Genomic DNA, 26,569 nt, shown 5'->3' with positions numbered 1-26,569 from the left:
AGACCGATATGTTGTGTGTGTTCATTTGCCACTGCTTCTATTCAGGTTCCCATGGGGCTGGGACATGTTCATGCATATGTTGGGCAGAGGAACAACCTGTCCTAAAGAGACACACTGGTTTACTTTTTTAAACGCACCTCTGCAATTTCGAATTTCTGGATGAAGAAGCCAGAACAATATACGAACATATCCCCATCCCCAAGGTCTTCTTTTGTTGTTTTAAATTGTGAAAGAAGGGGCGTCCTGGTGGACAGGTTTTAAATTCATAGATTTATGAAATCTTGAAAAGTAAAGATATGTGGAACAAGATCACACAGATATATTTAGTTTGCCAATAGCACAGGGTGGACAGTGAAGAGGGAAGAGTAGAAGGAACAAAACATGAATAGACACAAACAGATTTTTGTTTGGTCTATGCTAATTAGATGAGGGCCAATTCCAATAAGTGATAACCAAAGGACGATTGTCTTGTTTCATGTTGCCTAACGTTACAGCTGCACACGAGCCAACTACAGATATTTACATAAATTCTCCGCTTGCAAAAGAGAAAATAACTCGTCGGTATAATGTTTCATGCCACTGAATATAATTAATCAAAGAACAAATTGAGAATATATCTGATAAAATAATTGCAAAAAGCACTGTAAAGCTTTTTCTTTTTCTCCCTTAATCACTGTATGATATTTTGATTTTCAAAGAAGAATAGGAAATGCTTAGATAAAAAAAAATGCAGAGAAACTGCACTGCAATAAGGGACACCAGTGCCTCAATGAGGCAGATCCCCTCTCCCACTGCCCCCCATCGCGCTACTCAGCATCAACAGTTCCTGTCCAGCTGACTGGAGCCACATGTGTGGTCACCTGTGGCCTGATGGAGCCTGACTTGGAGCATCAGGTCCAGGTGTCCACTTAATGTATTGAGTTTCAGTTGATGACTGGGTCAAAACATTACACCGAAATTAATTGGATTAAACAAACTACATGTTCCTTTTAATCACCATGTCCCTATACTGACGTTTGTTTGGGGGGCAATAAAACTAAAAAGGAAACTGAGAATGTGCTCATGAGCAAGGCAGTGAAATAAGTCAGTTGTTGTCAGTGTGTAAAACTGCCTTCTCCTGTAACTTCAGTAGCTACTTTAAAACAAATCTTCCCCTGATCTAATTGCCAAGTACAATTAAGGGTATTTTGTTAAAGTGGGCACCGTTTAATAATAATAATTTAGTATTATGCATGTAATTACAAACAAAACATCCTAATTAATGCATAAACAATACAATGTTTTTTTGGGGGTCTTTGTGAAAATTGCAAAAAGAAATGTATTCATTATTTGGAGTTGTGTTAATAAAGTGGATCGGTTGGGAAACGGATCATAAAAGTGCCAGTATAAATTAACCTCATGACATCTAGACACATACTGTGTGTGTATAAGCAGACTTGTACTGTTGAATGTTAATACTAAATCTGTCCTAATGGTACTGAACAGGTGGGATAAATCCCCTGTGTGTCTTGTGATAAACAAATGCATGCACATTCAATAAACAGTCACATCTGAAATGCATGCCAGACAAAGCAGATTGGGAAAAAGCCACACAGCGTGGGAATTATAGGATTTCTAAATGTACACAGCAGTTGTAATGGCACTCAGGAAAAATGTTACTTTAATCCAAAACATGATAATGATACACAAATACGGCAACAATATCACCCCAAAAACAACACTTGTGAATCTAGGACGCCAACAAAGAGGAGGTCAGGGTATCAGTCCCTCTGGGATGCGGTTACCAATAGTTACCAATCATTACTCCCAGCTCTGGAGAATTGAGCGAGGCGGGGCTGAGTCTTTGCAGGAGGACACTGGGATATATTGTGGAGGAGGAAGGAGGGTGGAGTCAGGGAGTTGCATGCTGTGGAGCAGCTGGTGGGGGAAGGGAGGAGGAGGAGAGATGGGAGGGAAGGAAGGAAGGAGGGAGGGTTGGGCCGTTGTTCCAGCAGATCCCTGTGCTATTGTATCCCACAGCCAAGCTCAGGACCTCAGGTAAGAGACACAGTTAGTGAACGTTTTCCTCGCTGTTAACAAACTGAGGTTGCTTTTCAGCCATTAAGTGAACACTAACATTTAAAACAGCACACAATGTGCTGTTTTAAATGTTAGATGTACATGTTGCTATGTTTGATCAGGCGTATAGAACATGTGCATCATGTGTATGTGTGTGCATTTACAAACACTGTGTGATCAGTAACCTTCATGGAAGTGCTCATATTTATTTATAACGTGCATGTGCCATGAGATAGCAGCAAGTGCTTTCTGTGCACATGTAATCTTTGTCCTCCGACTCGGCTACCTGTGGAATAACCAGCAGTGTGCATACGTGTCTGTGTTTATACTCTTTTTAGTATTTCCACGGTTGTGTTTTAGACGGGATGTGTTTGTGTCAGGTTGTGTAGAGCTAATTAACCAGTATAACCTCTGGTGATGGAAAATGTAATTATGGTCAAGGGGAAGGAAAAAGTGTGGAAACAACACCCCTCATGAGGGCAGTTGTTAATGGCAACTGGATGGCACACTCGAGTGGGGATGGCAACACAATGGATGGCAGGGTATGGTTTACAGAAAGAAAGATACAATAAAATGCAGTACAACTAATAGCAAAGTGCACTTATGGCTGAAATCTGTAGATTTGTATGTGTTGATGCTGGCTTGCATGTTTGTGTGTTTATTTTTTAATGTCTGTTCATAATGTGTGTGTAGCTTTATTTAGTAACATCCATTACATTTTTGTTTTTGGGGAAAGTAAGCCTAAAATGTTTAACATCTAGCCTTTGCTTTGAAGCTCCAAATGCTAATATAACAATGCTAGAAAGCCTTCTGGTTTATCAAACTGGATGATGTCACTTTTAGAAGACTGACCATGATTTGGTTAGTTTCATTATTGATGGTAGCATTATGCATTTGTTTTATCACCTCAATCACACCACACTCTCGTGGGTAGAGATTCAACTTCACGTTTTAGCCGATGCAAGATATCGGGCTACTTGCTTGTCTTCTCACCTGCACTTCCTTGCCAAGTTTTTGTCTCCATGGTCTCAGCCAGCAAGCTACTAAAGGACTATTAAAGGACTATCTCCCCTTCTGCCATCAAGCCTAATGTCATCAGGGCACATGTGCAGCATCGAAGTGGAGGTGACCTTGATTAAACTATTGATTGTTTCTCTGGAAGTGTCCCGTTAGGTTTATGTGAAGGCAGTATGCTTAGAAAGGCGCTGGTTCTTTGTGCCTATTGTTCTAAAGCTGAGTCTGAGTGATATATTGAGACCACTGTATTTGAAGCCAAAGTTGTGCTAAATAAACACAAAAGAGTTCCTCTGAATGTGAAACCGAGACTGCCGTGTTCAATTACAGGAATAGATTGGTTTCTTCTCGACCACTGAAAATGTGTTGCAGCTGTATGCAGAAAAAGATAAATGGAGGACTATGGTGTGTGTGTGTTTTTAAAGAGCAACTGCTGTGAGCAGATTTGCCATTTTGATGTGGGGTTGTACACATTTTCTTGTTGCCCTCGTCTTAACAGCTCCAAAGCTTACTGTCTTTAGCCTTAAACATTAGATTTGATCTATTCCTATTGAAGTATATTCCACTCCTGTGTATGCACTTTCATGGGTGGATTAAGTTCTATTTGAAGTAGCTCTAACACTGTCTGTATCTGTCTCCTAGGATCAAACCGATAACGATGCATGGCCTGTAAGCAGCCAGTCATGGCTCATAGGAAGAGGCCGGGGACCAGCGGAGGAAACAGTATGGCTGCTCCCGGCCCCACCTCCTGTCCCACCCCTCATCCTACAGAGTCATGTGATCTGAAAGCCCTCCCCCCTCAGCAACGCCCAGTTCGCTACCCAAAAGAGTCACATGAATCAACGCCTCTCCCCCGTTCCTGTAAGGCACAATATTCTCCTCCCAAGTCTCAAGACCTGAGTCGCAAGCATCCAGAAGTGGATGTTGAAGCAGATGTTGAAGTGAAGCGGTACAGCAACCAAGCAGATCCAGAACTAGTGGACCAGCGGCCAGCAACACCCTCCACGCCAGAACAAGGACATGGCCAAGATTACCATGGCCGGGCAGACTTCCACGGCGGAGCTGACAGCCTGGATGATGACTCCAGCTCTGACTACATGAATAACACCTCAGATGAAGAGGAAAACTATGTTGACGGTGAGTATGATGTTGATCGTGTGGCTACTTAATGTTTGATCATTATTACCCCTCCATTTTTCCATTATTTACCTCATTTCTGTTTGATCAAATGTTATTGGGAACAAAACTATCTTAATCTTTGTTGAGCAAGCACTGAATAAAAAAAATGTAACTGCATGTAAATGAGACGAGACAAAAAAAAAGATAAATAACCCAAACTAAAAAAGTAACCGTCATTGTCCGCAGCTTCCTCAAAAGTATTTTTCATTCAGTTATTCATACTTGACATTATTTCCACTGTTGCTATTTTTTTTGTCAATTCAACCAAAGGTGGGTGTGATCTGTTAAACAAGTTTAAAGATATTTTCTTTTGCAGCATGAACATTTCCACATAAAAATAAACCTTATGTCCCAGTGTTACATAGCTGAATGCAACTGAGACAGAGACAGGTTTGTACTTAAAACTATGCATTTTGAACCATTATTTTTACAATAGATAACACCCACAATACATAAAGACAAAACTTGCTGTGCTTGAATAAATATTTTAGTATTTAAACATAGCACAGCCTTCATCTGAATGTGTAATTATTATGGCAATGTTTTTGTTCAAATAATATTTAATTTATTATATTTATTCATGAATAAACCACTGACCAATTATTTTATAAAAAGGAGCTTGCTAATGATTAAGGGCTGCTGAATTCCATCGGCTGTGTTTAAAACATGACGTGATGAGTATGTTACTAACTACTATTTGTATTGTGTTATTGATTTATTTTTCACTGTTCAATAAACTAATAATGATTACAACTCCAGTGTGCAGCCTACACGCGCATGTTATGGTGTATATAAAATGTATAACACAGGCATCATACTTTAGCAACCGTTTATCTGGTATTTGGCACTCGCTTAGTGAAATTAAGTGAGTGCCAAATCAGGCACTTGTAAGCAAGAACCAGACACAGGAACTGGGAGATGATTCGCTTTCGTTGGCGATATTTTGCCCTACTTTTGCAGGATGTGAACATAGTATCAATAAATTACAGAACCCTTGTTATCACCACCCCTCATGTGTCAGGCCCAAGCCATATAATGGCAGGGATTATTTTTCAACACGCACACATTCATGTATAGAGCGATGTGGGGGCGGGACTGATACAGACAGACGGTACATCATCATCTTGCTTACATTGTTTTGAAGCGGATGCTGGTGGTCATACAAATCTGCATGCATAATGAATCGCAACTTGTTAATCAAAAGTTTTTTATTAAAATCCAGGATGAATATAGTATGGTTCCCGGATGGACTTAAATGAGTCGTCAGCTGTTTGGCCGGCAGCCGGCACTTAGTATTAAGTATTAGGATTCGTAGTAATTGATGGTGACAAATAAAATGTAAATGAATCACAGGATTCTTTACATATTTGGAACCGGTCCTATTTTGGAACTGTTTATTGGTTCCCATCCCGAATAGGTGCATTCAAATGTGTAGTAGCTTAGTGCTTTTTGGGCTTTAAATAAATAAGACCCAGATATTAAGAAACATGTGTTTGTGATCATAAATCTCTGCAGGGCTGGCAGAAGAGGATGAAGGTGTGACTTACTACATCCGCTACTGCCCAGAGGATGACAGCTACCTGGAAGGCATGGATTGCAGCAACCAGGGAGACTGTAAACACAGCCAAAGCCACAGCCAGGGGGACTGTGTCACCAGCATTCAGCCGGCCGGAGCCCACACGGATGAATGTCTGGAGGCTGTGGAAGGGTGGGCCGAGGAGGGAGAAGGAAAGGGGGAAGGAGAGGGAGAAGGAAAGGGGGAGGTGAAACAGGAAGAATGGGTGGAGGATGAGGAGGGAGAGGGTGCAGTAAGGGAAGAGTGGACAGAAGAGGAGGGAGAGGGAAGGGAAGAGTGGAGAGAAGAGGAGGGAGAGGTAAGGGAAGAATGGACAGAAGAGGAGGGAGAGGTGAGGGAAGAGTGGACAGAAAAGGAAGGAGAGGTGAGGGAAGAGTGGAGAGAGAGAGATGAGGAGGCGAGGGAGGAGTGGAGAGAGGAGGGCCAGGTCATGCAGGAGCAGTGGGTGGGTCAAGAGAGGCAAAGGGTGGAGGAGTGGGGAGAGGGTGAGGTTCGCTGTGAGGTGGTGGAGCAAGATCCAGATGAACAGATATACAACGGAAGACCAGAACCCATCCTGGACCATCACCACCAACCCTCCATGCAAGACACGCTGCACAACCGGGAGGAAGAGGGGGAGGCAGAGAGAGAGGAGTACTGCCCTAATGAGGAAGAAGATGAGGACGGTGACGAGGAGGAGAGACATGGCAGGGCTTACACAGGAGACTACTTTGCCCCAGAGGACAATGGGAACTCAGTGCGAGTCTCCCCGTACCGTAGCCGCAAGGTGGTGGAGGGGGAGACCGGGGAGGAGGCGGAGGAGGACATTGATCAAATTGTTGCGGAGATCAAGATGAGTATGAGCATGGGGAGTCTAAGCAGTGGCACTGACCAAAGCCCAGAGGAGTTGTTGCAGGACCCTGCACCAAGTGACTACCCTCACCCGAAGCCTGACGCAGCCCCCTACCCACAAGCTCACCATCGTCATGACAGCAGACCCAAGTCCCTGAACCTGCCCTCCATGCACCACAATAACCCCGACCTCCAGAGAGGCATCAAGGCACATGCACGCTCGCCTGAAGACAGGCAGAGATGGACACCAGAGCAGGTGAGCTGTTTCTACATAGTTATTTTTCCATTTACTCATTTACAGTATGACCATCACGATTGGTTTTGTTTTTGCCAGAACATGAACATAAAACCAAGCCAATGAAGGATCAGTCTTTATTCATGAGTATTGGGTTTATAATCCTAAAACAACAACATACAGATGTTTACTTTCTGCCTGCTGTCTGCCATTTACTGAAAATGACGTGTGCTAGATTGTTTTAGAGTAAGACTCCAAATCACTCATTTTTAACTAGAAGACACAGTCCATGCTCTATTGTTCCAAACATCAAAATGATACAAAGTGGTGCTTATTTCTCAAGTATACAGTGTAAAAGAACATTAACCAGACAACGACCAAAAGTTAATTTTGTAGTCTGATGATTCCACTTGTCAAGACATTGTTAATAACAAGTGATATGACCTCCGTTGAAGCCTTTAAAAGGTGCTATTAATAACACTAATGCCATGCACAATATGTGGACCCTGTTGTGTGAAATGTGAAAATACTAGTGGAAAATGTTTGATGATTTTTTAAATTCAAAACTAGTTGAACTACTGGAAAAGCCTATTTAATGCGTTGCTGATACACACCTGTGTGTGTGTGTGTATGTGTGTGTGTGTGTGTACACACCTGTGTGGATCAGCATGTAACACAGAGTGCACATGTTGCATCCACTATGTACTGTAGCTCATGTTTAATACAGAACTGGGTCAGACAGTGTAACTAGATTAAATTGGCAGAGCGTACGGCACACTGCAGATTCAAATGACTTCCAGACTTACTGAGATGAGTCGTTGGTCTCGTCCTCTGTTATCAAATACAATGTTCTGTGTATAGCCGTCCAGCTTGACCTTTGAATGAACCAGGGCAGCAATGACTCTAATAAAAGCTTTGCTGCACAGTAGGGGGCAAGAGATTATGAATAAGAAGAATTACAAAACAAAGGGATGCAAAGTAAATTACACAATGCTGTGGTCTTATTTCAAATGGTGCTTGATGTTGTACACATCAGTATGTCAGTGTTGAATTATTTGTGACATGTTGGTATAATCACCGATGTGGAAAGGGGTCAAGACTCAGCACTTATTTACTGACAGTTGGTTTCGGGCTGTAATCAAATGTGCCTTTCTACAGCATTCTTACCCCGTGTGGAAATGTGTGGAATTAGATCCAGGTCTGGAAAAAAAGAAAATAGTATGAAATTTAATTGAGGTGCCGGATAGATTACATTACATTACATTTCATTTAGCTGTCGCTTTTACCCAAAGCGACGTACGATCATACACCGTATACACAGCTACGGGGAGCAATTCAGGCTTAAGTGTCTTGCTCAAGGACACATCGACTAGGACTAGCACAGCCGGGGATTGAACCGCCGATCCCCTGATGGACCTGCTAACCACCCACAGTCACCCGATAGATGTAGTACATTTTAGTCAAGGTTCCCCCTTAAAATTTTTTTGCAATATTTTTCCTTTTATTTTTCCTTTTAATTATAAAATCTGCCTTCACAGAAGCTGCCAGTGCTCTTGGTGCCGATCTTGTGAATGCTAATTATGCTCACGGTTTAAAATTGATGCGGTGTTGAGTAATTGATGATAGAGTTCAACATGCAGCCTCTCTAAGATTTTATGTTGCAGATGAAGGCATGCACTCGGGTTGACTGGAGTTGGGATATGAATGTAGTTTTGTAGAGCGACACAGTTTAGCAATCCATCCCACCAAACAACAACGCGGGTCTAATTAATTTAATGCTTGTTTGCACAACTTGTTGGGCAGCATGTTGAATACTGATCAGGACTTTATGTTTCGCTCTCGCTTCGCAAAGGAGACCACTAGTGTCATGTTTGTGATAATTAATTTATATTCCAGATACACAGCAGCTGAATTTCTCTTTTTCACTGCCACACCAAGGAGGACAAGGTTTTATTGGCAGGCAGATTTTATTTCAGCAAGTAATCCAATTGAATCTTAATGAGCAATCGTGGACTGCAAGATGGATATCCAGGGGAATAAATGTAATCCTCCCTCTGTGATTATATGGACGCTCTGAATATGTCCATATATGTGAGGAGAGAAGAGACAAAAGAAAGAGCTTGCTAGAGGACAAGTGAAAGACATAACTTAAACATGTGCCAGTTTGAATCAAGACCAACAAAGACTGCCTCACTCTTTAGATGATTTAGTTTAATTGTATTTGTAGGTTAACACTTTATCTTTGTTATTATAGGTCCAGAGAGTTACTCTCAGCAGGCCCACCTACACGGGGCACATGACATTTCCTCCCACCTGATCCTCTGCCTCCCACTCTAACCAGCAACACAAACAGAAAGGAAATGTGTTGACTTAGCCTGAACAAAAGTCCTCTTCTAATGTCCATCTGCTCGCACCTGTTCTTCTATGTTTACCTGCCAGGTGAGCAACGGTGCAGAGCAACCCAGAAAACAGCAGCGCTCCGATCTCAACATTCCCCTGGAGAACAACAATGTACTAGAGGTAAGATGTTCTGTTGCAATGCTCCTTCATCAACTCCTGCGAGGTCATTTACACTTGAATGATGTACGTGTGTGTGTGACTGTCTGAGTAAATTGTCTGAGTGTGATTGAGTAAACAACATCAGCTCGTGAGCTCGCTTACGGTGTGATGGCGTCCTGGTAATTGTGCAGCGTGTCTGTTTGCGTGTTTATGGGCACCATTTTTCACTGAGATGTCTGCACTCACTGCTTCCTGCAGACCTATCTATCTATCTATCTAACTATCTATCTATCTATCTATCTATCTATCTGTCTGTCTATCTATCTATCTATCTATCTATCTATCTATCTATCTATCTATCTATCTATCTATCTATCTATCTATCTATCTATCTATATATCTATCTATCTATCTATATATATGTCTGTCTGTCTGTCTGTCTGTCTGTCTGTCTGTCTGTCTGTCTGTCTGTCTGTCTATCTATCTATCTATCTATCTATCTATTTATCTATCTATCCTTCCCCCTCCTTTACATCCTCTCTCTTCCACCTCCCACAACAATGTCATTGTGTGAAGGGGATGAGTAACGCTTTGCACTCACTCTACATGCACTTTTGCAGTGCCCTTGAGCAAGGCGCAGATACTAATTTTCTGGAGCAGTAGAAGTACAAAGGTGTAAGTGCATCTGTGCAACTGTTTTCACAACATGTCATATGAAATTTTAAGTATGAAGTCTCTCCTTGTTGTCATGGTAATTTCCAAAGAGTAGGAGGGCATCACGTCTCGGACAATAATCACGGAAGTAAAAAGCAATTCTCAGGAACAGATATAAATGTTTTTACGGGATGGGATGCTCCTTGAGGTTCTCTCTTCATCTGTGCTTTCTAATCATTAACTTGAAGTATATCAGCAGCCTTCCCTGCTCATGCCAAATGTTTTGGTTGGTGCTCTTTAAAATTAAACATAGAGGCCTTGCGGCTTGATTTCATGAAGTGACACATGCTGTTTGAATAAAGTATCATACATTAATAAAAGCAGCAGATGTTAGCCTAGTGCAACACCTAACAATATTCAGAAACGGCATGAAACTTGATTTGTTTATTTCTTTCTTGCGTCACTGTAAACATGTTCACGAGCATTTATCGGTCATATCCTGCTTTTGTTTCTTCCAGCCAACAAAGAAGGTTACATCGTTCCCCAGCTTTGTCGATGGTAAGCTAATCAGTCTGCACACCTGTTTAATGATGAAATCTAAATATTTTAATTGCATGGAACCATTCCAAGCATGACTTTGTCTTCAGTCTGTCATTTCGCAGGCCTGGTTTAACTCTTCCAGTCCTTTCTCTGCGTCTGGGCATAATCTAGGCCTCATAATGTATGAGAGGCTTAGCTTCCTGTTTGCTCCTTAAGATCATGACAGCACATTGTGTCCCTCAGTGGGTGTCTGAGAGTCTACATCTACATATCAGAGACACAGATTAATCTCAGCCCAGCCGCTCACCAGCACTGCACCTCCATCAGCTCACAGCCAGTGGCCATCTCTCTGCTGATTTCTATCCAGCCTGTTATCGTCATATCTCCATCCCCAGAGCGGCAGCGTTTGGCTATATTTCTCTCCACAGCATGTTGACTGCAGTTATTACGATGCTCTCCCCGTCACACACCAGGCCCTTTCAGTGTAACCACACTGTGTCCTTCCCCGTGTCTCCCTGTTAACCACCATCCTCTCTGACCCAGTACCAGGACCCTGTGAACCAGAAGACCTGATTGATGGAATTATCTTTGCCGCTAACTACCTGGGCTCCACACAGCTGCTGTCTGAGAGGAACCCCTCCAAGAACATACGCATGATGCAGGCCCAGGAAGCTGTCAGCAGGGTCAAGGTACTCCAAAACTCTACACTCAAACATGCAAACACACACACATCCATTGTGTGTGGTTTTTGACCCCAAGTTATCCATATCCATACTTCTCCCCAATCAGCAGGCCACATTTGTTTCAGTTTGGACGTTTCCTCCGAAGGAGTTACTGCATCGGCTTCAACTTGTGTACAGCTTTATTCATAAAATAAGCAAGTATTGGGCACCACTGGCATTATTAGTAGGATGAGGGGTGGACATTGCTTGTTGTTTGTTAATATTAATAAGAAAATATGTTCCCACTCGTTGAGCCAAGAGAGCAGCAAGCAAGCCAGAGGGAGAGCGTGAATGATAGAGTTGCTGATGAGCAAACAAAAAGAGTGAGCACAGAATAAAAACCTTTTGCATCTTGTTTCATGGCGGTTCTCTTCTTCAGTAGAACATAATAACCTTCATTATTCTTTTTGTAATTTTCAGTTTCACGACTTTGACATTAATAAACATTGATGTTCGAGAGTTGGGGCTTTTTTGGTACGAGAAAATACATTTAGATGGTTCCTTTCGAAAGGTTTCCTGTATCCTGAAAAAGTTCCTGCAGTGGAAAACACCTATTTGAGAGGCTATTGCCCAACATCAAGGGATGTTAAGATGTGCTTGTTTGCGCCCCAGAAGACAGCATCCGATCAATGCTGTCAGTTTGCTGCTCTCATCTGAAAGTGCTTTTTATACCACAGCAGTCCTCCCTCTTCTCCCCAGAGGTGCCAGCGTAATGTTACAGTCATCTTGTTGGAGTTCAGGCTGATTTAATAACACTCAAATTATACAAACTCCCTGCAGGAAATCTATCCGGTGGCTCTACATGGCACAGTCTGCATGTTTGATTGTATTTGTAATAGAGTTTCTGAATTCATTTCTGACATTACTGTACGTATCTGGAAGGGAAAATAGATCCATAAACTCAAACAAAGTGAACACCCTGTTATTTCAGCATATTGTTTATATGGTTCATCATACTTAATAGTTATCTTATAGTCATTTTTTTGTTTTAAGTCTTTTCCAGATTGCTCCTAATAAAATGTACATGAACATCAGTGCTGTTTGGGCTTTGAGCAGAACATTATAGTCATAAATAGAGTATGAGTGGTCTTTCAGGTATAAAGAACTTAGCCAGATTTGGCCGCAGGGCTCATTGTTTGACGCAGCTGGCTATAATGGGACTGCTGGCATGTGAACAGAATATTTCCCTCGTTAACACTTGCTCTCTGCTGTTCACTAATGTTGTTGTGATGATGATATTCCAGTGCACTTTGAGGGAAATACTGTGGATGATTCCAGTCCATCGTGGAGGAGCTTGACTCACCTTATTTTGATGAGGTTAATTGCCGTGTTCACCACTGTTACTCTGCCCAAAGTGCTTGTGTCTGACTTTTACGGAAACAGCTACTCAGAATTTGAGACTTTCAGCATTTCTCACATTTCTTGGTCGTAACTTGTGTGATCAAAGGACATCGTTTCATGACGTGAAGACATCAAGCATCGTTGATGTTTTGGTGCACAGTTGCCACCCAGACACCAGTCTCTTTTATCTCCCTCTCATGGGAATACAAGCTTGACTGTATTTCTAAATATTACATGACCTCCCGTGTGGTGGTCTACTTTTAGAACGTCACATGCTATAGTGAGTGTGTTTCCCCAGTGGGAATACCTGAGGGAAACTTCCTGTACTCATGTGTCTTACAGCTTAAATATTAGGTCAGGTTTCCTGATCAGGCTCCAGGTAAATGATATCAGCAGACATCAGAATGGCATGAGTAAAAAGCAGCCCATCACAATGAACTCCAGTCTGTGCCAGTTAAGGATGGGTATCGTGAGGATTTGATCAATACTAATACGCTTATCAATGCTGCTTATCGGTTTGGTTCCTTATCGATACTCTAATTGGTTATTTTTTATTATATTGTGAGAAAGAAAAGACAAGACAATAATCGGCATTGCTTTGTTATTCTTGTGTGTATACAAATAGTTTTATGTTTAGCTTTTTTCTGGGATTACCCCACGTACTTGTAAGTACTGGAGTTATCAGCATCTACTGGAGTAAAATGTCGCCACACTACATATTTGTGTGATGTGTGTCTCACGCTGTACTGAGTCGGAGTCGGTGTGTTTGTCAGAGTAAAGCATGACTCCGCCCCTCTTGCAAACGGGCACAGAGACAGAGAGAGGTTCTAAAGAACCGATAGCAGAACCGTTAAGTCTGGACCTTATCAATACTCTGGGTTTTTACTCATTTAGAACTGATTCTGGTTTGGAATCGAGTTTCGGAGGGCTTTCCGAATGCCAGTGAAAATATTGGTTTTCTTCTCTAAAATTTGTCACATTATCTCTATTTCTGTAAACTTATCATGTTCCTCATGCTTTGTGACAGTTGGTGACTTAACTTAGTTTGGTCCTTTTAATCTAGGGACAGACTCAGAAGATTATGGCTCTGTCCTACTTCAATAGTCCTACCACTCAGCCCTGTCCTTTAATGTTACATGCTTCGGTGTAGTGTAATTTGTTCCACCTCTACTTAGTGTTACTGGTTCTTATGCAAGCTCAAAATTAGTTCTAATATATATCAAATTCTAGCTGAAGAGGGATATAAATAGATACTGGTGCCTGGAAGTATTCATATAACAAGCCCTACAGACACTTTTCAATCCATATAAATCATGTCTTCAGTTAAGCTATAATCATTAGGCACAATGTCCACATCATAACCATGATTGTGGCATGCAAGATAAGATAAAATAATCCTTTATTAGTTCCGCAGTGGGGTCATTTACAGGATTACAGCAGCAAAGGGATAAAGTGCACACAAGAAACATAGTAAGAACAGTAAGAATCTACAGTAACATTATATATACACAGGCATAGTAAAGATAGTTATTTACTACCCTGTATTAATATTGCACAGGTTGGAGTGAATGAAGTGATTGAAGTGTTTTTAAGTGTTTGTGGTCTACTGGGAGCTCAGCTGGTTGTGCAGCCTGACAGCAGCAGGAAGGAAGGACTTGTGGTTCCTCTCCTTCACACACCGGGCGGGGGTGAAGCAGCCGGTGGCTGAAGGAGGTGTACAGAGCTGCCAGGGTGTCCTGCATGGGGTGGGAGGTGTTGTTTATAGAGGGATGATAGCTTAGCCATCATCCTCCTGTCTCCCTCCACCTCCACCGTATCCAGTGGACACCCCAGCACACTGCTGGCCTCCTTGACAAGTGTGTTCAGTCTCTTCCTGTCAGCTGTCGAGAGGCTGCTGCTCCAGAAGACCACTCCATAGAAGATGGCTGATGCCACCACAGAGACAAAGAAGGTCTTCAGGAGTGCTCCCTGCTCTCCAAAAGACCTCAGTCTCCTCAGCAGAAAGAGTCTGCTCTCACCCCTTTTTATATGAGTGTGTGTGTGTGGTCAGACCATTTTATTGTTCAAGGTATAACATCTCACAACTGGTTAAAGTCTGCTATGAAGCTGTGGATTCACATGTAGTCAAAGTTTAAAAAACAAATCTCTAATAACTTCTCTCTGAAGGGTCACAGCCCAATCAAAGATTATTCTGCAACAACAAAGAAGGGTGACAGGGAAAGTCTTTGGGCTGGTTTCAGAGCCCTCTTCAAGAGCCCTCTTCACTACAATGATGATGTCATCAGTCCACATTGACCAAATCTATGTTTCAGATTAGATTCACTCACTCACTCACTCACTCACTCACTCACTCTCACTCACTCACTCACTCACTCACTCACTCACTCACTCACTCTCACTCACTCACTCACTCACTCACTCACTCACTCACTCACTCACTCTCACTCACTCACTCACTCACTCGCCGCCATGCACAATTGCCTTTTCCCTGCAAAATGTATTGTCAGGATGAAACCATGGCAACAGTAAGCCATCACATTTGACTGCTTTCCCCTGCATGGAACACGTTCATTGAACAAGAGGTCGTCCATTATCTCCTTGATTTGTCCCTCCAGCATACTACATTTAATCTTTGACATTTGAGTGGACACAAGAAACATAGTAAGAACAGTAAGATTTAATCTTTGACATTTGAGTGGACACAGCCGAATGCACACGAACGAGACATCACATGCAGCCGGGGCGGTGCCATGTTTGTACATCCTCTCCATATGAACCCAAATAAGCACAGAAATGCACTTGCTAAACTGAGCAAAAATAAGTTTTCCAGTTTTTCTTTTCTGCTTTTTTTTAAGGCATGATGTTCACTCTGTTTGATGTAATATTTATGCAGCCCATCTCTCATCCGTTCCTGATGTCTCTCCCTTCATGCTCAGCTCCTCCTCAGCAGAGCAGAAGATGCTGCTGAAAGCCTCAGATATCTGTCTTGCACTGATCACTGAGGAGGAAACTTTTGACTAAACGAATACCCAAAAAAGACTCTTCCCTTTGGGCCATTTTCTCTGCGCCTTTCTTTTTTTTTTTATACTATTACTGTCTTAGATACTTACAGCTCTGCACAGTGGCTCAGGCAATCCAGTCTCACTCTCTGAAATGTAATGGGGGTCAAGATAACTTCCTCTGGTCGATGACAGATGGAGAGGGGCCTTCGCTCAGCTTGAACCTTGTACAGAGGGGTTGATTTAGTGCTAAGAGTACTCCAAAAGATTATCTGTGTAAGTTCGGGCTCACGCCAAAACCAGAACTACTGATGAACTAATCAAACACATGAGCCTCCATGTTGATCTAAGCTGTGTGATTCCAGTGACTCAGCCTTGTCTTTTTTATTTTACGACAGCCCAGAGGAAAAAACCAAGTGCTCAGTTTAAATCCTTGCTCTGGGCTTTATCCCCTCCCCTGCCTTTGTGAGTGTTGATTGTTTTCCAGCATGTCTTTGCTGGTAATAGTGTTTGGACTGTGACATGAACACAACCTGAATTACAGACTTAAAGTCTTTCTTAGCTGTAGTGGTTTTAGAAATGGGGGCCTAACCATCCGTCTTTCTTTCGGTAAATGTTCAACCACAAAACGGACACCTGCCAACAACAACCAAAACCCTCAAGACCCTCATAATAGAGCTTTATATAGATTCCAAGATTGCAGTGTTCATTTATATTTGCACGCTTTTGATTTCCTTTGTTTGAAATAGAAAAAGGCAATTATTACCCTCTGTAATTGCTGTTTTGATTTGTATCCGATAACCAACACAGCTGTGTGAATGCTACACAATCATGCACACACGCATCATCCCTGTCTCTCTCACTCTCTCTCTCTCTCTCTCTTTCTCTCTGTTTCTGAGAGCAGCGATAGCACGCCTGCTGTTTGGTTTGGGTCTTTACTTCTTTTATTTACCTTCTTTATTTCCTCCTCCTCTTCCTCCTGTTTTTTGTGCTCCCGTATCCGCTGACCTTGTCCTGTCCCAACGCCTGCCTGCCTGCCAGACGGTACAGAAAGCTGCCAAAATCAAGAAAAAGGCAGTGTGTAATAAACAGAGCAAAAAGAAGACCCTTTGGCCACTTTCCCTCCACTCTGCACTTTTCTTTCTCATTTCATTCGTGCCTGTCTGTTTCTGTGTCCCGTCCCCCATCTGTGTCTTGGTCACATTTGTCGTGTTCATTAATTTAGTCGAACACCTTCGTCAGGTTTTACAAAACTAAGATAACCCTGTTTTCTTTTATGTGAACGGCTGTACATTTTGGCAGTGCGTCTTTCATAAGCCTGAAGTGTTGTCAGGCACAAGAACTGCTGAATCCAAATTTAAAAACAGCACATTGACACAAATTTATATGCAACCACTGTGACCGCGAGAAGACATGTCAGCAGGGTTGAATGCTGTGGGAAAAGCTCTGTATTATAGCTTCTTGGGTTTCTCTTAATACAGTGTCATGTTATAGTATTATTTATATATATATATATATATATATATATATATATATATATATATATATTATAGTTATTATGCAGTGCAATGACCTGTGGGAAAGGATTTTAAGTACACAGGAACACAGTGTAATTGTTTCATGAAATCATGAATGCATGTTTAAAAGTGTAATGACATATTATAAGCACACCATATATGATTGAGATATTGTACTAAATGAACCTCTTCCCCACGCTCTAGTGTGTCTGGTGTCTGACTGATTCCTGCTTCTTTTTACTCTCTAGCAGAGTGCCAGAATAATTCTCCAGTCATTCAAGTAATACATTTGCTAGTCAGTCAAATTAATGCTATGTTAAACTTAAGAATCCGAGGCGTTGGAGACTTTGGGGATTTAATGAGGGTGGATTTTGTTGCACTGTAAAGATGTCTAACAACCATTTCCCTCAAATATACCAAGATCATTTATCACAGAAACTTAAATACTTGGTCCAGTTTACGTTTTACTGACAAAACAAATTGCAACATACAAAATACAATAACCTTTCACCTCAGAGTCAAGGACATCCAACTTTATTTTAGCTAAGAAAACAGTAAAAAAAAAAAACTTAATACAACGCAAAGCTCATGTCACAATCACAACTCTGGTTAGTGTCTGTAAATTATTTTTCAGATTTTGTAATTGCTTCGCTGTTACCCTCAAGTAAGTTAAATTATGTATTTGGAAATTCAGTGCATGCCTAATTTTCGTGTGATTAACACAGTATTCACCAGCAAAGGCAGATAATAATTCTTGCTATAATTTACACTTTGAACTTCGGTGGTCCTGAGATACTGCAGCGTCAGCAGTAAACAACCAGCTATGACTGCATGCATTTTAGGCTCACTGTTATGAAGAAATAAGGGGATCCTAACATTTTATATTCCGGTTTAGTTATTTTTATTTTTGTACAACTGGACATCACAGTTTAGCTGCAATCAAAACATTGTAGTGGTTATAATCATTTTTTTTCATCAGCTTTCATCAATGCTACAGGCAGACGTCGATCATATAAGAGGGTGATTGTCATTTGTGCGGTATCAATAGTCTCTGTAGGCTGTTATGCATTAAATCCACAAGGCAGATTGGATTTTGAATTGGGAATATGGCTGCAATCATAAATGCTCATCAAATGAAAATGGACACAGGTTAAATGCAAAAACTGAATTATGTCTTTTAATCTTCATCTTTGGTTAGTTTCTGTGCATCTTCAGGCACTGAGTATGGATAAAGATGTGAGAACCAATGAATGTTACAAGCCACGGTCTCCTTTCGGGAAATATTGAAAGACAGCTATATGTTTTTTTGCCTTATTTAAATCATCAGTTTCAATGAACACAATCCAATATGATTGTATTAGTCTGCATTACACAGTAATTGGAGGGAAATGGGCAAAACAGCTAGCTGGTAAGGGTTTAGTGTTAAGCTGCTTCTTGTTTCTGTGCCAGCTTGCTGTCCTCATGCCTGGACAGTTGAAAACAAACACCACTGCCAACAACTTTATTTTTCTGCCTTTTGCACTCAGCAAACCTGTCCAACAAGCATTCGGCTAGCTGGACCCTAAACTATACATGCATGCATCTTGGATGTCTACACTTAAAAGGCTACTTTCCAACGTTTAACACGGACACCATTCAGGTGGTTCTGCGTTACCAAGAACAGTCAAGTTTGGTACAAAGTTCTTACACAATCAAAGTAAAAGAAGATGATGTGACCCACTCTTCTGTTTTTTGTTTGTTTTCTTTTATCTTGCCACAGGGTGCAGAGGGAGATGCTCAAACCCTCACTGAGGTGGATCTGTTCATCTCCACCCAGAGGATTAAAGTCCTCAATGCAGACTCACAGGTGAGTACCAGCAATCACATGTTTCTGTGTAAAGAGTCTTTTTTTCTCACCAGTGAGAGTAAAAGCTGTTTACCCGGACTTCACCTCGGCCACTGAGCTATACAGGGCCACGCATCAGGGGAGAGCTGTTGTGTCATAGCTGTCATAACTGCAGCTTACCCGGTGACACAAACCGCTTCTTATGAAACACCACAACTGATTGCTATTTGTTTAATCTCATCATAAGAACAGACTCTGCCAAGCAGACATTTTTTTTAAAGGCTGTTTTTTTCAACACAGTCAAAAAGTAAAAAATCTGATTGAAGTTTGACTTTATGAATGTTGTTATGAATGAAAAATGACATTCATCTGCCAGTTTTTTTCAAGCCGTTCTCCACTCTTGCCTTTGAGAGCGTTGCAGTTCTTGGGATCCCAAAAAGAGCTTTGTGCTTGCAGTAGCAGTTAAATGTATATGTGATAGATGACTCATTTGCAGTATTCTTTTAGTTAGTTTGTGCTGCTGTGTGGCCGTCTCTCTCTCTCTCTCTCTCTCTCTCTCTCTCTGTGTGGTCAGCCGCCTGGCAAACAGCGTGCTGCAATGCAGTTTATATCTTCCTCCTTTTTCCATCTGGTTACCATTGATTCTGACACTCTAGAGAGAGATTCTGATTAAAAAAACTAAAAGGCTTGCACAGGGTTTCTGACATTGATTCATAATAAGTCCAACTATATAAATAAAAATAACTCCAAAGGCTAGAGCATCACCAACAAGTATGCAATAATAAAACCACTTGACAGAATTAATAAAGTGAAGTTTACTAAATAGGACATTTAAGTTAGCATATTATCATAAAACATGAACACATACAAGTTCCTCTCTGTAAGCATGCAGATTCACCTTAAATGTTCATATCGTCTCTAAACTGCTGTTTTTTAGTCAGATAGTAGATGTAGATTTTAACTAAGTGAACACACATGATTAAAATCACTTTGTTTTATCAACACAAACACTCTGATATCCCAAACCCATCTCAGCTTTTTGTGCACCTGTTCATTATTTTCAGATGAATGTACTGGAGATCTAACTCGTTGTGGTGTCATTGGGCTATAATTTGATCATTCAGTAGTTTTGAATTCAATCAAAAGATGGCCTGCATGTTTTCTATCACCAGTACTTTCATCCCACTCTGACCTAAACGGATCGTGCAGCTTTGACAAAGACAGGAAACAAATCTGCTGCACACTGGTGCTTTAATTAGCTAATATTACTGAACAAAGGAAACCAACTGTTGGCAGAAACAGGATCATTACCAGTTACAATAACAACTTATTTCTAAAAGCTACAGTAATGTGGTCTTAAAGAAACACAAAAAGAAACATCAGTCAGGAAATATTACATCATTCTTTCAGTTAAAATGTGTAATTGTGATGGAGTATTTGTCTATTTATTGTCTCCACCTTATGTATCTCTGGGAAATGTTTATAGCAAATATTGTTTTACTACCCAAAGTATATTGCAGTCCAGTTATAGTTTACATATCTTAGTTAAGTGGTCTACTGTACTGAGTCGCTGCAGCATGAAAATTATGATCCGTCTCCATTAACTGGAAATCGGTGAAAAAAAGATCTGCACTGATGATATCATCTGCTTTTTAGGAGTTGGTTTGGAGACACTAAATTGTTTTTGTGTCCTATATTATACATCTAATTTTATTAATTAGGTCCAATTGGTTTTTTATTTGATTTCACAGCAGTGAATCCACAATGTCTTTATCTAAAATGATTACAGCATATACACGTTGACATACAGTAGGTGCTGTCATACAGCTGTGAGAGTTGAAAACTGTAGAGTATTGTAAACACAACAGGGTGGAGGTTTAAAAGGATCATGCGTTTGGCGTCTGTGACTTTGGTTGATACGTCAACAGGAAACGATGATGGACAACGCGCTCCGTACGATATCCTACATTGCTGACATCGGGAACATTGTGGTCCTGATGGCGAGACGCCGGATGCCACGCACGGCCTCCCAGGACTGCATTGAAACTACACCCGGGGCACCCGAGGCAAAGAAGCAGTACAAGATGATATGCCATGTCTTTGAGTCCGAAGATGTAAGTCCTTTGTGTGTTTTAGAGATCACACACCTGCTGTGTGTTAATGTGTCATGAGAGAAAGTGAATCCCTCCCTCTGCGACAGGCCACAGAGATGTCAGTTACTTAAGTAACTCTTATTGTTCTCTCATTATGCAATCGTACAGTAGATGAGTCCTCCAACATCTAAAGATAAGAACGCAATGAAACTTATTGCTCGTTAAGTGTTATTTGATTGGCAGATAATATTATTTCAGCTTCTCAGTTATCAATATCAATGTTTTTCAATCATTTTATGTGTTATCCTGAATGTTGTTATTTTCATTGTCACAAATGTTGCCACAAAAATATAGAAATTTGAAAATTATTTGTTTTGTAACAAAGCAAATAGAGCATGAAATGATTTAAATTGGCTGGGCATTTTTAATTGTGTTCAAACACAGAGCTGCTGCTTGTCTTGTTGAAGCAGATTCAGTAAGACTTGGCAACATGAACAATGTTGATCAGAGGAGCCAACAACTGAGTGTCTGTGCCAGTCAGTTTAAAGGCTGGACTCCAATCTGTCCTCTCTTCCTCTGATTTCTGCTGCCAGGTTTTAAAGGGCGGCCAGAGTTATAATAGGACCATTCAGCCGCTCATCCATCAACTTTCAAACTGTTTCTGTTACTATGGCTCTGCTGACTGTAAGCCGTGTTTGCCTGTTTTTTCTTTTCTTTACTTTTTATTGTTCTGCAAAACTAATTTACTGTTTATTGATTTTGAGAATTTGGGCCATGAATGTAAGGAAATTCTGCAAGAGATTTATATTCCATTGTAGGATTCAATTAAACAAAAGAAATAGGGAGAGCTTGCAAAAAGAGCACCCTCTTTATTCTCATGATCGATCTCTCACAGCCAAGATAAGGCTTCAGGTTTATATTTTTCACTTTTAAACGTTTTACTGATTTGACTTCTTTACAACGTGTACCTATCAAATATGATTGTTTTTTAATGGAGGGAATTTCCAATTATGTTCCTACTCATCCACCACAGCCCTAACAGATCACATCTTTGTTATCAATACCACCTGTCATGGTGTTTATTTCATATAAGACACATTGGTCACGGAAGTGTTGATATTAGATCTCTCTCGTTTATTTAGTCAGGTTATCAACCAATTATCTTACTTTTAGCCATCTAATGCTTAATGACTAGTTTCTCATTCACATCCCATAGTGTTAAGATGTCACAGCTGACCCGTGATGTTGGGGGACAACAGATATATGAAACATCAACCTCAAACTGACTTTTAATCTTATTTGTGCATTTATTTTTGCACACATGGGGATTTACAATTTATATTTTTTTCCAAAAAAGTACCAAAGACTTTTTGTAGAATACTTATGGCTGTAATTTGATCACCTGAGATCATTCCATCAGTAGATGAAATAGACAATAAACTCTATTTAGTTTTTCTGCCAATAGTCCTCAGTAATCTTCATTCCTCCTCATGGAAACTGGAGCAGGAAAGTGTACTTTAGTTTTTTATTGTCTGCTCTCCTCTCTCAATGAGAAATACCTTAAGACAGCAAACATCAATTTATATTATGTCTTAACATATTCTTGGCACACTCAGTGCCACTTTATTTGATGCTCTTTTTTCCCCCACTGAATTGGTATTTATATACAACTCAGTGAAGATAAGCGTCAGGATCCCAAACGCATGTTTCCTGCTTTTTCTGTTTGCAGGCCCAGCTTATCGCTCAGTCCATCGGCCAGGCGTTCAGCGTAGCCTACCAGGAGTTCCTGAGAGCCAATGGCATCAACCCCGAGGACCTGAGTCAGAAGGAGTACAGCGATATCATCAACACCCAGGAGATGTACAATGACGACCTCATTCACTTCTCCAACTCTGAAAACTGCAAAGAGGTTGGTCTATATTGAACGTGCCCTAAACAGTTTCTGCTGTATGAGCAGAGATGGGCATTTCCACACAGCTGCTGTATTAGAGGCACTCGAGTCATTTGTAGTGATGGAAAACTGGGCTTTCTTGAACTGCTAACGCTTCCTAACAACTGTGTTGAATCGGAGCAGGGAAATGTTTGTTTTTTACATTAAGTCTGTGAAGATGTACACAAAAGATTTCATTGTAATTCCCATTCAAATCAATGAAGCAGGATGTTGAGAGCGGCAGACATTGTTTTTTTCATTGTGCCATATGAAGTGGCCTTAACAGATGTGGATTTGACTCTGTGAATACCTCTGCTGTTTATATATATATATATATATATATATATATATATATATATATATATATATATATATATAGAAATATATATAAACAGCCACACTGATTTGTGTTGTCACCATAAAAATCTGCATTTTCTTTTGACCGAATCAAATGACCACGTCAAACACTTCAATGTCTGCTCTACTCTTATTCTATTTCCGTGTTTAAAACTGTTCGCTGAGATGCTGTGGACATGTCTCATTGTGGCTCCAACTCAACTATTGGGGAATTGTGAAATTCAGCTTCAACGATTTGGATTCAAATAGGAAATGACAGGAAGTACCAGAGAATGAAGAATGCAACTTTCTATGGTCTCGTATGACTGTGTCTATCGTGATATCCTCTGAGCTCCAGAGTAGCTGTTATACCACAGATTTCTGCTCTGATCCATGGAAGGGAGCGATAAAAAAGTGAATTTTCTGACAAAGAAATCATATTGTTTTAAGTGAAAGTGAGTTGAATGTAGCTGAATCCGGTGCTTGTCTGATCCGCTGCAGCAAATTGTTGAGGGGAAAAAAGTCTCAAGCATGCTGACGCAAACAAGTGTTTTTGACACCTGCGTTTCTTTCAGAATAAAAAAAGAAACACAACTGAAGAAATGCTAGTGTTTTAGCACTGTTAGAGGCTCAAGTCGGTCAGAATTGTTTAAATGATGGTCAGTTTCTGCACATGATGAGACATGAAAGGGACCAACAATCTGTCTCGTCTCCACAGCTGCAGCTGGAGAAGAGTAAAGGGGAGATCCTGGGCGTGGTGATTGTGGAGTCTGGCTGGGGCTCCATTCTCCCCACAGTAATCTTAGCCAACATGATGAACGGCGGGCCAGCGGCTCGCTCTGGCAAGCTGAGCATTGGAGACCAGATCATGTCCATCAACAACACCAGCCTCGTGGGGCTGCCACTCGCCACCTGTCAGGGAATCATTAAGGTACAGAGACACTGAATAATAATCAAACATCGCTCTAAACCACATTGCTTCCGTGAAGATGAACACGCTTCTTTAAGTTTGAGTGTTTCTCTGTGTTGAAGGGCTTGAAGAACCAGGTGCAGGTGAAAATGAACATCGTCAGTTGCCCTCCTGTTACCACCGTCCTCATTAAGAGACCAGATCTAAAGTACCAGCTGGGCTTCAGTGTCCAGAACGGCATTGTGAGTATGAGTGTAGGCGTGTCGGTTGTATTTTGTATATTGTTATAGTTGATGTTAAGAATGGTACATTTTGTGTTGGTTACCATACAGCATGTCTGGTTTCACATTTCTGTCTCAGTTCAGACATGGTGTCCTTCTAGTGGCATACATTTAGCATAGACTTGTATTATAAGCATTTTTAACGAATTTGGTGTAATGTTTCCTTTTGCGTGTTTTGTCAGATATGCAGTCTGATGCGAGGAGGCATTGCTGAGCGAGGTGGGGTCCGTGTGGGTCACAGGATCATAGAGATCAATGGTCAGAGTGTGGTGGCCACGGCACATGAGAAGATTGTCCAGGCCCTCTCAAACTCTGTTGGCGAGGTTAAACTCATGCACACAAACACACAAACATTCACACACACACACACAATAACATACGAATATGCACGTTTGCAAACATGAAGCACATATCTGTTACTTTTTCCAAGAACTGTGTGCTTATAGATAATTGAACTGTGTAGAAAACCGTTGTTTAATGTGTCGTGTGACACAGACGGGGCTGAGCAAATGCACACGTTGAACAGAAATTAAAAGATGTGGACATTTACCAGGCAGGGGAAGTCTAACAAAAGATGATCATGTTAAGTTGCATTATGGGAATTGTAGGATCCAGCGTGATGGCACAGAAAAAGACTGCGCAGAGACGAAGAAGTCGCACTGCTAAAGGCTGTATAGTTCATAAGATGGCACAATCTCAATCTCCACTGAGGTTGTTCCTCTCACCCAGCTGTGGCATACATTTACCTTTTTTAACTGTCGGCCCACTGCATGTTGTCAGTATATCTAGTTCAAACTGTTTATGTTGCATATTGGAATAATTGAAGTCTGCTTTATAGAAACCAGGAGATACTTAAGTATGATTTTTGAGTAAATTTACTTTTTTTCCTTGCTCCAAACTATCGTTATTATATTGGCCTTAAAAAAAATCCACAATCGGTCAACCTTTAATATAAAGTCATCCTACATACAAATAATACACACACGATCGTCTAGCTTGAAATATGAAAATATACTCTATATGTTTGGTCCTTTTTAATTGAGTATTTTTTTTGTTGCCAGATTCACATGAAGACCATGCCGGCCGCCATGTTCAGACTTCTAACAGGACAGGAGACACCTATGTACATATAAACGATGGCCAGGGAGCGTTCCACAGGGCAGGCTGTCCGCTGTGATTGGTCGGTTATCTCACGGGGCAAACCCAGCTGGCCAGTGACTTGGGGAGGATTGCTTCTCCCCCTCAATTCATTTCTCTTTTGTTTCCTTTTGTTTGAGATGACTTCAATTCTTCATCATCTCTCCCGTGTCTGTGCTTAACATGCACGAGCCATTTTATTGACATGAGATGCTTTTCCATCTGACCAGCTGAAGAGACTGTGTGTGTGTGTGTGTGTGTGTGTGTGTGTTATTTATTTGTCCTGTCAGTGCTTTTCCGTGTCACTTCCGTGAGATCGTGTGGACAGACTTATCAAGCGAATGCGTCACAATTTATTTTTTATACTCATGTAATGCAATATGATACTTCTACTATACTTCTTGTATAGTTTCATTTTCTTCTCTGTTTATTTATTTCTCATGTAAATACATATTTCGCTAATATTGCAGGTGGGGGATGGGGAGGAGCCACAGCTGCATTGTAAATATTTATTGAATCTCACTGTTGAATTGAAATGGTCTGCGATGATGGTAAAGACGCAATTAAATGCCTGATATCATAGTTGCCAGTAAAAAAAATTAATGAGTTAGGTGTCTGAAATGTTGGGTTCAAATATGCTACGTTGATATAATGTACATGTGAATCAAACCAATGCTCGCAGCAGGGGTTTATGGGAGAAACGCCATATCCTTTTCATTTTCTTCATTTTACGGCAATACAAGAGTTCAATCTCTGAAGTCTTTTATAAATCTCATGACCAACACTCACACACATTTAAATAACGAGCAACTGAGTAAAACTATGAACATGCATCCACTATGCTTTTGATATCAAAGTCATATGTATGAAAATGAAGTTTCTTTGGTGTGCT

At 40.9% G+C, this 26,569-nt stretch overlaps 1 protein-coding gene across 2 annotated transcripts; it reads left to right on the top strand.

Annotated features, from left to right (window-relative positions):
* Positions 1–6,238: 6,238 nt before the first annotated feature.
* apba2b (amyloid beta (A4) precursor protein-binding, family A, member 2b) lies at positions 6,239–25,673 on the top strand. 2 transcript variants are annotated; one of them, XM_034526692.1, is made up of 12 exons: positions 6,239–6,914; positions 9,333–9,413; positions 10,565–10,604; positions 11,130–11,275; positions 16,690–16,725; positions 18,925–19,011; positions 20,919–21,104; positions 22,813–22,992; positions 24,068–24,280; positions 24,382–24,501; positions 24,723–24,863; positions 25,602–25,673. In XM_034526692.1, exons 1-12 carry the CDS (start codon positions 6,258–6,260, stop codon positions 25,671–25,673), a joined length of 1,959 nt encoding a protein of 652 aa, XP_034382583.1. In that variant the 5' UTR covers positions 6,239–6,257. The 2 variants fall into 2 exon arrangements, with proteins under 2 accessions (XP_034382583.1, XP_034382574.1); XM_034526683.1 differs by lacking the exon at positions 16,690–16,725.
* The last annotated feature ends 896 nt before the right edge of the window (positions 25,674–26,569 follow it).

This window comes from Cyclopterus lumpus, chromosome 3 (genome assembly GCF_009769545.1).
Source record: "Cyclopterus lumpus isolate fCycLum1 chromosome 3, fCycLum1.pri, whole genome shotgun sequence".
NCBI lineage: Eukaryota > Metazoa > Chordata > Actinopteri > Perciformes > Cyclopteridae > Cyclopterus > Cyclopterus lumpus.
Note: the sequence above shows the minus strand (reverse complement) of the source record. Positions and strands in the feature narration are given on the sequence as shown.

Excerpts from the sequence above, each read along its gene's own strand:
- apba2b (XM_034526692.1), top strand. The coding sequence starts at position 6,258 with ATGCAGGAGCAGTGGGTGGGTCAAGAGAGGCAAAGGGTGGAGGAGTGG. Across the intron at positions 6,915-9,332 it reads AGAGATGGACACCAGAGCAG|GTGAGCAACGGTGCAGAGCA; the intron begins GTGAGCTGTTTC and ends TTTACCTGCCAG. Across the intron at positions 21,105-22,812 it reads ATGTCTTTGAGTCCGAAGAT|GCCCAGCTTATCGCTCAGTC; the intron begins GTAAGTCCTTTG and ends TTCTGTTTGCAG.